This window comes from Synchiropus splendidus, chromosome 2 (assembly GCF_027744825.2).
Source record: "Synchiropus splendidus isolate RoL2022-P1 chromosome 2, RoL_Sspl_1.0, whole genome shotgun sequence".
In the NCBI taxonomy this organism is placed as follows: Eukaryota; Metazoa; Chordata; class Actinopteri; order Syngnathiformes; family Callionymidae; genus Synchiropus; species Synchiropus splendidus.
The window spans coordinates 17,532,534-17,546,215 of record NC_071335.1 but is presented as its reverse complement, the minus strand read 5'-3'; the positions used below and the strand labels follow the sequence as shown (position 1 = coordinate 17,546,215).

At 43.7% G+C, this 13,682-nt stretch overlaps 1 protein-coding gene across 1 annotated transcript; it reads right to left on the bottom strand.

Annotated features, from left to right (window-relative positions):
- Positions 1-362: 362 nt before the first annotated feature.
- LOC128753474 (nodal modulator 1-like) lies at positions 363-13,275 on the bottom strand. Its single transcript, XM_053855206.1, has 31 exons — positions 13,094-13,275; positions 12,489-12,578; positions 12,362-12,407; positions 12,179-12,279; positions 11,890-11,996; positions 11,370-11,442; positions 10,806-10,958; positions 10,551-10,688; positions 10,392-10,481; positions 10,208-10,313; positions 9,726-9,876; positions 9,463-9,640; positions 9,233-9,374; positions 8,986-9,117; positions 8,616-8,752; positions 8,454-8,541; positions 8,261-8,324; positions 8,085-8,180; positions 7,452-7,673; positions 6,952-7,034; positions 6,714-6,873; positions 6,505-6,631; positions 5,404-5,517; positions 5,209-5,336; positions 4,989-5,130; positions 4,680-4,763; positions 3,905-4,015; positions 3,700-3,801; positions 2,140-2,259; positions 1,977-2,069; positions 363-1,892 (listed from the first exon to the last, which is right to left on the bottom strand). The coding sequence occupies exons 1-31, from the start codon at positions 13,247-13,249 to the stop codon at positions 1,761-1,763; spliced, it is 3,666 nt and encodes a 1,221-aa protein (XP_053711181.1). The 5' UTR covers positions 13,250-13,275; the 3' UTR covers positions 363-1,760.
- Positions 13,276-13,682: the final 407 nt, after the last annotated feature.

The following is a 13,682-nucleotide window of genomic DNA, read 5'->3' as shown; positions in this document are numbered from 1 at the left end:
ACAGCTGCTGTGAGCTGCTGGTGGATTTGGTTACGCACCCCTCCGGCCTCCGTCCATTTCCCTCTCATTACTGATGAATATTTAATTCAGAAGCGCGTCTGCGCTTTCTCTTTCTGGCTCCGGAACTGCTCCTCCATGACTCGTGAGTCTGCCTGGTGCGCGGCTCCCTGAAAATCCCATAAAAAGTGTGGCTACTGCTGTGAGACTGAGTGAATACCAGAGGTGAGGAGAGCTGGCTGCAGTCTAGCAGTTTAATATCAGGCTGCTGTTGGCTCACAAAAACAACATCCACAGATGCACGATAAACAACCTTTTAAAATTCATTCATACGGAACACGTTTCTGCTCACAATTTACAATGTAAACATCATCAGGAACAGCGATTTTGGTCAGAGCTACTGAGACCTAGAGACTTTTCTCATGGAGGTTCAGGGTTTTTCACACTGTGATAAATACAGCGATGGTGGTGGAGTCAGGCCTGCAGACTCTTCATCTCCTCTCCAGTCTGTGGCCAGGATCGGGTTTGAGTTAGGGCTGTGTATTGGCTGGTATTTGGCGATGCGATATACGTCCCGATACAGGAGTGACGATATATCGCGAGACATTGCAATATGCCACGTGGTGACAAAAGCCATTATCGCATGGGGAAAATGCCTTCATACAGCTGAGAAGCAGAAACATTCATAAATTTTATCTTTAAAAATGGATCTGGCGTGCTTAAAACATTGATATATTGCATGGTCAGGCATCATAATAGTTGGATCTATCCATATTTTCTAACACCCCAAGAGTGGATAAACATGAACCTCCTTTTCTTCACCTCCGAACTGTTCCTTTGTGTTAGGTGGCGTGTTTTTTTGGAAATTTTGTCACTCTGGAGAATGCCTTATTTGAATAGCTAAAATCCATTTCTGGTTTGAATGGCTGGAGAAAGAGGGGTCTGACAGTCATGAGGAGAAAAACAAAAAGCAATTCAGGCTTCAGTTATGTTAAACTTCATATAGCATCATCGTGATTGTGTAGCCACAGTTCAAAGCCGATGCATTGAAGTCTGCTTCTGCTTCTTTTGACTTGAGGAACTAAAATTCAAGTTTAGTGCTACACTGCCCCCTATAGGCTTTTCTTATGACATGAAAAACTTGTGACTGATACTCTCCCACTTCAGCATTAGAGTCCATATATGTTGCATATTAAATCACAGATTTGTGGCAAAGGCAGTAACACATTATCATTTTATTTATGTTGTTCAATAAAATCAATCTCACCGTGATTTATTAAAAAAAACAGAAATTCAATCCCAATATTCACATCTATAGCTCATTGTTACGAATAAATTAGTTGGTATCAGTTCCACCTCACCACACTCCCTGAAGGCGTCAGATCAGTCCGACTCACACACCATCATCTCAGGCAGAGACGCGCGGCTCTGATGTCCCGATTCTCCACCATGGTTGTGTGTGGTTAAAACATGTGGGGTGCATTTAAATGTCTAAACTAGAGACTCACTTCTACTTTAATATTTAAACTTGTGGCAAAAAAAAGAAATATACTTTTTCTTTCCAAAATCAAAGCAAAACCTTCAGTAGATAAATTACAAAGGTAGAAAAATGGCTCATCTCAACACAGACAATGACAATGTGTCCGTGGGACAACACAGAAAATGTCCATCGCTCATTGTTAGTCTTGTGGGGCCGAACAGTTTGTCAGCACCTTCAAACCCGAATGGGTCAAGTCGGTTTAAGTGCAGGGCGTCGCTGTTCTTCAGGTGCGTCTGGCCTTTGGTCGCTTCGCCTGACGTTTGGCTTCATCTGCTGTGGCGTTGTCGGCGGTGGCTTGACTCATGCTCCTCACACCCTGGACACGACTCACCAGCTGCAGCACCAACGGGAGGACCTGTGGGACCACATGCGGTCGACATCGATCAGCTTCCCATTTTCCCACGGGTCAATAAAAAGCAAACTTCTCCAACACTCCAACCTTTTCATGGTTGTACGCTGCCAGCAGCAGCAGTAGAGTGAGAGGTAGAGCCACATAAGAACCCTGGGCCACATCCTGGTCAGGCACTTTGCGCTGAGAGGACACACACAAGGAATGTTGAGCTTCAAATCCAACCACTGTGGCGTTTGACATGTGCCCTTACTGTGGGGTTGAAGGTCAAGGTAACGTGCTTGTGGTAGCCAGAGGAGGTGAAGGAGACCTGAGGCAGCGTGAAGTCGTACTGGGAGCGGGACAGTGAGGAGTGGAGCATCAACACGTAGCTCTGCAGAGCAGAAGGAGATGGTCAGGCTTCGGTGACTATTATTATGACAGACACCATCCACAGGTGGGAACAGGAAACATGAGCTTTAGGACACACAGGCGCACAGCACCAATACACATGCTGTCAGTGACCATCAGAATACACATTTGATTTCAAGCTTGGGCAGTTTAAACAGCGTCAACTGTGTTGCTGTGCAGTATGGCACCCATGTCTGAAATAAGAGAATGTTTTTATTAGCAGTGGACCAAGAAACTCTAGAAAAAAATATTGTGAGTCAGGTAGAATCATGGACCGGATGTGGTTTGAGTTTGAAAAGGACGACATTTATACAGCGCTCCCACGTGAGACCTGTGTGTGTGTGTGTGTGTGTGTGTGTGTGTGTGTGTGTGTGTGTGTGTGTGTGTGTGTGTGTGTGTGTGTGTGTGTGTGTGTGTGTGTGTCAACAACCAGCGGGTGAAACTCCCATCAAAACTGATCCACATCATGAGCCATTACTTCAAATTACATCAGCGCTGATCGTATACAAAAAAAACTAAAATAAAAACGCACCAAGAGACGCTGAGTTACGTAAAAATGATGGCAATTTTTCATCCAATCCAAATGCAGCATGAAGTGTTGTAGTTCAGACCATCTAACCAAAGTCGAGAGCAGGACCGAAGCATAAAGAGACAAAGTGTAATAGCCACACTTTGAGTGCCAGTGATCGAGTTTAGACTGAGACCAGTGAGGGGGTGAAACCGAGACACCCAAAGTGAATACTGTACATAACAAACTACAAGTTTGTTCCAACAATAGCATTTCAGTTGTTGAAAAAAATGACTAGTATTTCTTTTGCAGTTGGAAATAAATGTGTGTGTTTGCATGAATATTAGACCTACCACAGGTTTTAATGCATCTATCACATTGAGACACACGGTTTTCTCTCTTGCAAAGGTGAGGCTTGACTGTGCTTTACATCACTAGGCTGGGATTTGTTTACCCTCGTCTCCATCCTCCTCTGCAGGAGTCCCTCTGGAGAGAACAACGCTTCTTCCCATGTAGTGCAACACAACATCTGGAATGTTTGAAACAATTGCTATGACTTGTGGTAGACAATACCACATTGTGCTGCAGTTCACTATGGCCAGTGATACCATATGGTTTGGTGATCCGTGAGATTTTTTTTGTCCCAGGTTACACCAGGGGGCTTTTAGTTTGTCAGTGATACATCAGGAAGCTGTGTGGCACCCACTCACAGGAGGAGACAGTGAGTGAAAGGATCGACCACTGACACCACATCAGGGACCCCAAAGTCGCTCTATAAAAACTAACCCAATAGGAACAGAGCTTCAGAGGAACGCAGGAGTGGTTTAGACGCTCACACTCTCTATGGAAGGCTGTGTATAAGGTTGGTCGTGGCTTCACGTCCGTGCGACTTCAATCGGCTGGTGAGTCACCTACCTCTCCATCTCTGTCCAGCGGAGGGAAATGGAAGAAGAGAGACTGGCCGAGTGAAACGCTGTTGATGGGGTTGTCCAGGTTGTCACTCTTGTACAGCTTCACCTGAATACAGAGAAGACAGTTGACGTCAGAAAGCATCAGTCAATGACATCATTGGAAAGAGTTTTGAATGTGTATTGCTGGAACACGAGGACGCGATCGGTACCGAAATTGTTGGAAGATGTTCCGGGGAGGTCACGACGTTCCCGCTGAGGTCAAACTGGTTGATTTGTCGGAAGGCGATGATGTTGACGCCGTCGATGTCACTGTGGTCCACCTGAGCAGAAAGCAAGTCAAAAGTCATGAGTGAAGAAACATTAAAAAAAATCCCAGAACGCTTCACATGATGAAATAAAAGGATTAAAGGGGATGAAGTCTGAGATTAGGGTGGTGCTCTTTCACAATAGTAGAGAAACTCAGACAATGGAAGGAAAAGGCTCTTTTTTTGGGGAGAAGGAAAGTCTCAGGCGATGCAGCAGCTGATAAATCACAATCACACGGTTCCCACAGTTATTTCTGCCGCTCAATTATAAAAGGTTTTTCATGTAGCTGCCGAGTTGAGACATCAAGATAACTTAAATAAACCCCGTCATCAAAAGTTTTAATGCTTGAAAGTAGTTTGGTGTCAAATTCCCTCTTGAACCTGCCAGCAAATCTGACTGAGATCCATTAGCAGGAGATCTGAGGGGGAATTCACCTTTCATCCGTTTCATTTAATCCAATATGCAATGCATAAAGTCGGAGGAAAAAAAAAAGTCCTTACGATCAAGGGATAAGAACTATTGTTAGCAAGTGTGTGTGAAGCTCTGACTAATTTGTTGTTGGCAGTGAGGAGTGCAAGAACAGGAAGTAGCAGCTCATGTTTCACAGATACAGAGAAAGGAGGCGATGAAATAATCTGTTCTTCAAACAGAGGCAGACAACTGAGATCACGTTCACACCTCGATAGCTTTTTGCTGTGGAAGCGCCCGCTCTATGTGGTCGTTGCCCTCGGCCCGCAGCTGGATCAGATACTTGCAGCCGGGCTGTCAAGGAGAAAGAGGTGAAAAAATAAACCTGTGGGTTTCGATCGATGCAAAGACAGCGAACCACTTTTTAATCGAGCCAATGACCCAGCACAAAAAGTAAACATCCCTCCATGTTGTACTGGACGCATCACACTCTGGGCAGCGATAAGTTTGACACACCTTTCGTTGCATTCCAACAGGTCCAAAACTTATGCTTTAACAGCTACTTTCTCTCATTCTCACCAGCAAACCACGCAGGCGGAATCTGCCTTCTTCATCGGTGACAGTGTCCTCGCTGTAGATGCTACACTCCGCCTGACCCACCGCCTCCACAGCCACATCTCTCTCCGCATCCCCGCTCAGAGACTGCACCATTCCGTAGCAGCTTGAGACCAGATGAACATTCAGACACAAGTACAAACAACAGGGTGGAGAAGGTGGCATCGACAGGAAAAACCTTTACCTGTATGCTGTTTTGATACCAGTAATATCGATGCTCAGATTCTGACCCTCTTCGACGGAGATCATCTGAGACGGCGGGTCGAAGCGGAACTCCTTCATCATTGGTTTGAAGTAGTACTGACCAGGACTCTGGAAAATGAAAGCAGTGATTAATGTGAGGGAAAAACAAAGAGGCAACAGAGAGACTCTTCCATACCAGGTTATTGAAGGTCAGAAGGCCGGTGTCCTGAGTCAGCAGGTTGGAGCGAAAGCGGCCACCACTTAGAGACAACAGCACGCCAGACAGGGGGAGACCATCCTCTGATTTTATCTGCACAGGATCGGACAAAACAGATACGGTTGTTTGGGAAGGAAGAGAGGACAAAGGGTAGAAACATCTACATGCTGAAATACAGAACATTCAATAACAACTTGAAATAGTATCACAGACAACAGTCAATGGTTGTTGTTTACAATACACTTGACTGTTTTTTGTGTTTGTTTTTTTTTTTGCTGTATGAAGTGATGTATCCAAGATGAATCCAAGTTGGATACTTCTTTAAGACTCTCAAATGATCATTACACTTTCCATCTCTTATTTTTGTACAGCCAAATGTATCATTTGACAATTCTCCAAAATCACACTGATGTACAGGTATTGTACTTACAATCCCTTTGTATATAAGAACAGTAGAATTTGAATCACATTAAAGAGCCTCATTGCCTTTCAATTGACAGTGAAAGTCTGTGTTTTGGTGAAGTGGGGAAAAATGAGCCCCCTCGGTGCAATAAAAACAAATCTACACCAGACTCAGCAGGAGGTGTATAGTGGAGTACAGGGTAATAACAAGTCAACAGTGTTTTTATTCCTTCCAAGTGCACCAACTTCTGAATCACCCAGGGCCTTCAGCCTGGTGCTACACTACACTACAACGTCTCACAACAGTGACCATAAAGAAATCCAAAAATCAAATGTGACAGCAGACGGCGGCAGCGGTGCTGCAGTCACACATTCGCTAATGGCCTGAATCCCATTTAAAGCTGAGGGAAAAATAATCCCATTCCCAAAGGGCTTTAGAAAAAGCTGCACGTCAGTTGTTAAGCATTTCAGAAGGGACTTGGTGAATTTAAAGACCAAAATGGCATGAGATTTAAAACAAAGCACTCAACTTCAGGTTCTTTCCAGACAGCATACTGGATAATTTAAGTCCCTTAAAACCATCAAGGAATTGTGTGTTGCGTTTAGCAAAAAGATTAAACTTTTAAGAGCATAGATGATGCAAACAAACACAAGTTAAAGAGACAGTGTCTTGTGTACCTTAAAGGTGACACCTGCCAAAGCAAATGCCTTAAAGTCGCCCTCAGATCCCTCCACAGGACTGAGAACGAAGCCTTCTTTGTTGGCACTGATGTCATACTGCCTGTCACTGTGGAGGGGACCAACACTAGGAAATTTGGAGGAAAAAAAAGATCAGGGGTTACATTGAATTCAGTCAAAAACTGGCAACAGCCAATCAGAAACCATACCTGTAAGCGCCCTGCTCATTGGTGACCACTGTGACAAGAGTCTCTGCAGCACCTTTCTCTGAGATGGAGATCTCCACACCCTGGAGCTGTGGGGACACTATGCCCTCGAGAAAGAGACCGGCGCGACCCACGATGTCCACCACACGGCCTGGACATGACTCTGTTGAGAGTAAGAGAGCGGAAATGTTGAGAACAACCCTGCTTCATGTCAGGGACGACTGAGTGTTCACGGCTGGACCTCCAGTTATTGTAGCTTCGACCTCAGGAGGGTAGAACAGGAGCTCTTTGGAGGACGGAGTCACTGTTATCTTCTCTCCAGCTCTGAGAAATCAACACATATTTACAACATTTCATCTCACTGTAATCCAATAGTAACAAAAAACTGACACTAGAGCTGTGAAATATTGATACAATTCAAAACATTATTTTCTAAACTCTTGTTTTTATCCAGACATAACAAACAAATACGTTTTATGTATTTAACAATATATCCAATAACTTCAGAAGTAATGACTCCAGAAGTCTTTAGATCAATGCAGTTTGGTAAGATAAATATAAGCAATGATACTCAGCAGTCCTGCCACTACTTAACTTTATATCAACAAAATAAAACGGTCAGCACATTAGTCTACCAGTTAGAGCTTATGTCTGTTAACAAGTGCTTGCATTGCATCTCGATCTGTCCCACTCCCACAGTACTTCAGTTTAGCAAGTACGATGAACATGAGAAAAGCTGACCTGGCCCAGTAGGAGAACTCGTAGTGAAAGGGCCCAACCAGTTCATCCGGCTTCTCAAAAACCAGCGTGCTGTCGTCTCTTGTGCCGCCATCTTCTTCAGCAGCTCTCCGCTCTCGTTCTTTGCGCCGCAGTTCGATCTCCGCCAGCTGCTGCTCGTTTCTTTGCTCTTCCTGGCTCCGTAGAGGTCCGAGAACCAGCGCCGGCTCGCTCTCGATTGACGACCTGAACCGGAGGAAACACTCTTTGTTCGACATCAAAAGATAAGGAGACGACTGCCGGGATATTTAACCACAAAAACATCCCTTTCAGTAATCCTGGATTGTTGTTCTATTAATCTTTAAAAAGCTACACTTCTTGAAAATACTTTACATACATGATTTTGTGTGCAAATTTCAGGTGGTTTTTCAAGCGTATACGTCCTTCAACCTATTCACTTCAATAGGTCTGTGGTTGACCGGTCGTGAGATTCATTTTTAGCTTGTCCACACATAAATTACTTTAGTGCACTGCAGCCATGAAACATCATGATCACAGAATCATGGTGAAGCTGACTTCACTTCACAAGAGTTCACTCTGGTTATGTTTCCGGGCTGAAACACACCACAGTTGTGTATCTCCACTCCAGTGTCTTACTTAATGGTGACAGTGACGTCCATGATTTTATCGGTGGTGATGAGGCCAGTCATGCGATGCCGTACGGCAGTGAGAGTGAGGATGCTTGGCGCCGAGCTGTAACACATCATTGAAAACATCACTTGACTGAGTGTGCACAAGGAAGCACTGAACAGAAAGGTTTTTGTTCTGCTTACGTGTCGTAGATGTAGAAATCCTGTTCAAACTGGTGGCAGGAGCGCGGTGTGACTTTGTAGAAACCTGCACAAGCCATTCAGCAGCTCATACCAATATTGTATTAAATCCATGCAAACCTGACATGTTGCACCCACCACTGCTTCTTTTTTTAATACAAAAACCAGTCATCTATAAGCATGGAAATCATCTCACCAGGCTTCGAGAGGCAAAAGCGGTTCACTCCCTTTGAGAGATTGTAGACGCCCACGTTTTCAGGTTTGCTGCCATCTTGGAAAAACTCCTGCATGAAAACCAAACTTGGAATCAAACATCTTCGAAAATTCGCTTCAAGGCTGTACATGGGTTGTTACTGACCAGTGTGATGGCATGTGATAGGGAGCAACGCAGGATATAGCCAATCTGTCTCAACTCCAATCCCAAAACATCAGAGTCCACAACCTCCACCTCCATGGATTTATGCTTCCAGCACCACTCATCGTGTGAGATGCTCACTAGTGACAAAAAAAGCAAGTTATAAAAACATACAAAGCCAAGCAAACAAACGGTGCTTGCAAACAACAAAGCATACAGTGTAAATGTATGAAAATATTTTACAGGAAGCAACACATGTAAAGGAAGTGGAATATCAAAATACCAGAGAACATTTCCATGCAATTGATTATAGGTCACTGAAAACGTAATCTTCAAAAACCTGCCAATTGAATTTTTTACAACGTGGCAGCACCTTTGTATTTTCCAGGCAGAACATTGTCGAAGGAGAAGTTGAGAATGTCTCCATTGCTGGACAGACTGACTGTCCTCCGCTCTCCCTGGCGACTCACTGGTTGCAGCACAACTGAGAGGTCATCACACGACGCTAGGATTTAATAAGAGAACAAGTTAGTCAAAAGCCACATTCATGTGTTAATATAATCATGTCAATATTGAACCCGTATTTCTCAGAGTTTGTGAGTTAGAACTTAAAAAAGTACCGAGGCAGAAGACTTTCCCGGAAACAGAAGCCATGAATTGTGTGAACAGCAGGTCAGTCAGGGGTCGTTCCACCACTGAGATGTCCAAGGTCTCAGGAAGCAAGGCCAGTCCAGCTTTCACGTCCACATCCGGCAGAGACACCTAGAGACACACAGGTCCATTAGTTTCTTCTTCACACCCAGAATCTCACACTGCATTCTCAAGAAGTGTTCAGATCTATTAATCTTACATGCACAGTATAGTCCCCAGGTTTTGTCTGGAAGCAGAAGGCCCCCTGTGGGTCTGACTCAATCGTGCGTCCTGAGTTCTTGTCCTTTCCCTGGTGGGTCAGAGTCACTTTGTAGCGACCCTGCTGCTTCATGCCCTCAGGGAGGTGGCTGATGGAGATTTGTCCACACACACTGAACCTGTTTGAAAACAATAACATGAACAGCTTCAGTTCCACTGACAAATAGACACAGAAAAGAAAGAAAAATAAGAAGCCCCAGTCACCCTGCTGTGATGATGTCAGGAAGCTGTGGGGTGTTTGGGGCAATTTTCACTGTGACTGGCTCAAAGAACATGAGGTCCTTGTTGACGCGGATGGTGTAGGCACCTGCCGTCATGTTCTCCAAGCGAAAGGATCCATCATCTTTGCTGATCACTGGAGAGTAGGACACAAGCATGAGATGTGTTACACAAGAGTACTACAGAACCATGGGGTTTAACAACTTAACAAGCCAAATCTCATAATGTGTAGTTTCCTGGAGTCACACAGGAGAAATAGTGAAGGCTTTAGTCTTGTCCAACTGGCATCAATGTGTGCTGCTCAAAAGAAAACCTTTCAATGACATTAAAGATGGAGTGGCAAAATGTTGATGTACATCTCAGAAATGTCTCGGTTATAGAGCTAAGACAGCCATATGTTTCACAGCAACCAACAGCAGTTTCAATCCTATAAAATGAATAGGTTTATGTCATGGAGGCTGAATTACCTTTGATCTGATTGTTAATCGAAACAGTGGCATCAGAGACGCCTTCCCCATCCACAGTGTTGAGAACTCGACCAGTCACAGAGAAGCCCATGACCCGAAAGATGGGCTTGGGATAAAGTCAACAGAGGAAAAGTCAACTGTGTGTACAGTATAGCAGACAGAAGGTAAAAGGGTGATTCACTACCTGCAAGTTCAGACTATTGTGCTCCACCTTGAAATCCAACTTGGCAGGAGCAACATCAAACGTGATTCTCTCACCCCGGTAGAAAGGCACCTGACAATAAAGCATGTCAGTTTCTCTCCTTTGGAAATATTTTTTATATGGGAGAAAAAGGGAACATACAACAGTGTACTCGCCACTGGCCAGTGAGGGAAAGACAAAGGTGCCATCTTCTCCTGAGAGTGAGCTGCACAGGTAGTGTAAGGAACTGTCCCCAGGGTCGGCCCCTTCCACAGGGGACGTGTTACAGCCACTGACAAACTGTAGTGGGGAAAAAAAAAGCACCACACATTTTTTAGACTTACAAATTGGCAAAGTTAGAAATGCAGTTTGCAACTTCAATCCTGTGTCCAGGTACGTTGGCCGCACTTTAATTACCTCTCTCTTCACAGAGGCTGAATACAGCAGGAAGGTGACCTCTTTCATGGGCTCTCCGTCACTGCTGACTTCCCCGTATACATCATAGCCCCCAATCAGCAGTTGGTCAGCAGCTGCAGCGTTAGTATTGGATACATGCACCGAGGTTTTGCTCTGTGAATACAAAGCACAGTGAAGGTCACAATGATCGTTCAACATGGAAATAAGGTAGAACATTCCTTCTTTCCTTTTGTTTGAAATTTAGCATAAGACTGTCCTGCAACTATTGATCAGCAACTTAGCCTCGGTTTGGATTTATATTTCAAAGGAGCGATGTTCTGAATTTAGAAACTGGTCATACATTTAAAACGTGGAAAATTGCATTGAATTGGACGTACAAATAAGCGCCTCAGATAAATCATTTTAACACACGATAAGAGTAAGTTATTAATCACATTGTACTATAACCATCCAGTCAATCGACTGCTGAGCACAGGCTAGAATTGTGATACGTGACTTTAAACTTTATTTTTTTTTATCCAGTAAAGGTGATAAGAAAAATGCCAGAAAACAATAAATAACTACCTTGTCCAGGGTCCAGGAAGGATGAGAAGCTATGATGTCATAGATACCAGGAAGGACTTTGGAGAATGTGAATCTGTTGGGATAAAACAACACAAATATTTTCAGAAAAGGGTCACTCAAAAACATCTGACAAACAAATCAGCTCCTTTTCGAAGACTATAATTTAGGAGCCGCACACGAGGGTCATAGACTTAGACTAGACTTTATTGGCCCCTTTGGGATGACTCCCTCCAGGAAATTTACATTTCCAACAGCAATAGAGGCAACAAAGGGCATGCAGTCAGGAAGAGCATCACACAGAGAATAAAAAATAAATAAATAAAATAATCATAATAACATAAAATTAAATTAAAATCCAGGCAAGAATGCATGTAACATTTGTGTGCATTGTAATAACAATATATAACAAGCAGGTACAAAACAAACCAATGCTGCTGGGGACACAAACTGAGTAAAATGAAGGCAAAATGAAAGTGAGAACCTACAGGAGGCAGTACACGATACTGTAACATCAACTTACTTTCCCCCAGGGTGAGTTGAGACACTCTGAATTGCATCGCCTGTTCCTTTGGGGCTCAGTTTGACCTCAACTCCCGCTGGCCCAAGAAGGTGGCCCTTGCTAAGAACCTGCATCACATAAAATATGAATAGTTTTACAATAAAAACAATAGGTTTAACATGTTCTTCTCAATCATTTCATAAATACACACAGACTGCACAAACTACGCTTGTTTCGGAGAAACACTCTCCGGTTTGAGTTTGAACCATCCAGACATAAGAGTGTTGACACATATATATTTGACACTTACCGTTCCAGACACTGAGAACCCAGTGAAAACAAAGTTGATGTCTTTTTCTTTGGTACAGATGTCAGTGATACCATCGATGTGCACATCAACACTAGTGGGTTCTGAAAAATGTAAAAAAAAAAAGAGATTTAATGAGGTATTCATGTCTGATGCAACAAGAATCTGTCGCCATTTTGTTCTTACCAAAGCTCCAACCAACAGGAGGTTCAATCTTGACCACGAAATCACCCTGAACAGTAGAAAAGTAGTAGTAGTTTAAAAAAAAAAATATATATATATTTTTTAGATGATCATGACATACTACACATACCTTATCATATAGAGGGATCATAAAGTAGCCGTTGATTGGGGCACATTCCGTCTGATATTTTAAGGATCCTTGCTTTGTGTACAATTTGATCTGTGAAGAGAAGAACAAATTAACAAGTCAAACATTTTCCAAATATTTACCGGTGTATATGAACAATAATTTAAGTATCCATTATGATATGGATTAAGGAAACAGCACTTCAAAAAAGAGCTCTATAAGTGGGAGGATTCGGCCCTTAACAGATAATAGAATGTAGTAATAGAAAGTTGGATACGACATAAAAGAACCTTGGTTTACATGACTGCCTTGTTCTTGAGTTTCAAAACTCACAACGTTTATGATGTGCTATCTCCAAACACCATTCGACCCTGTGCCCGATGCTGTCTCTGCCATACAATTCAAAAAAGCACCAATAGCTGAGACTTGAAATTAGCAACGTATAACCTTATTATTAATGGGGAGGACGTAAGCTAAAACCCGATTATAACAAGTGCCGTTGAGTAAGTAAAACCCTTACTAATTCCTGTCAAACTAACACCGCCGTTTATAATCGTATTTCGCGGAACAAGCTCGCCGCTAGCTCGACAGCTAAAAAGCTAACTCACCTCGATCAATGAGTAGTTTATTTCCACGTCAGATTTCACAAATCCTCCACACGCCACCACTATGTCATCGGACGACGCAGTCAGAAACTGAGAGTAAATGATACAGAAGAGAAACCACAGAGAACCGGCGTCTGCTCGAATAGTAAGGCTCGGCATTTTGGATGACAGTCGGATCCTTGGCTGAGCCGAGCAACTGCACGCTGCTTCCGCTCCCTGCCGATTTCCTGACAGAAAAGCTATTGATGGCGAGGAGCAGCGACCTCTGCCGATCGGGAGTGGCAGAAAAAAATTGACATGAATAAAACGCTTCCTCAAAACCCTTCTTCACCTTCTTCTGCCGCTTATCCGGAGTCGGGACGCGGACTCACTCGAGAACAAGACCCCGAGATACTTAAACTCCACCACTTGGGGCAAGAACTCTCCACCGACCCGGAGAGAGCAAACCACCTTATACCGGTCGAGAACCATGGCCTCAGACTTGGAGGTGCTGATCCTCATCCCGACCACTTCACACTCGGCTGCAAACCGCCATAGCGCATGCTGAAGGTCCCGGTTCGATGAGGCCAGCAGAACAACATCATCCACAAAT

Coding starts and splice junctions, on each gene's coding strand:
- LOC128753474 (XM_053855206.1), bottom strand. CDS start 13,249: ATGCCGAGCCTTACTATTCGAGCAGACGCCGGTTCTCTGTGGTTTCTC. Junction 10,959..11,369: donor CTTCCTGGACCCTGGACAAG/GTAGTTATTTAT, acceptor TTGTATTCACAG/AGCAAAACCTCGGTGCATGT. Junction 9,877..10,207: donor GATTAACAATCAGATCAAAG/GTAATTCAGCCT, acceptor CCTACTCTCCAG/TGATCAGCAAAGATGATGGA.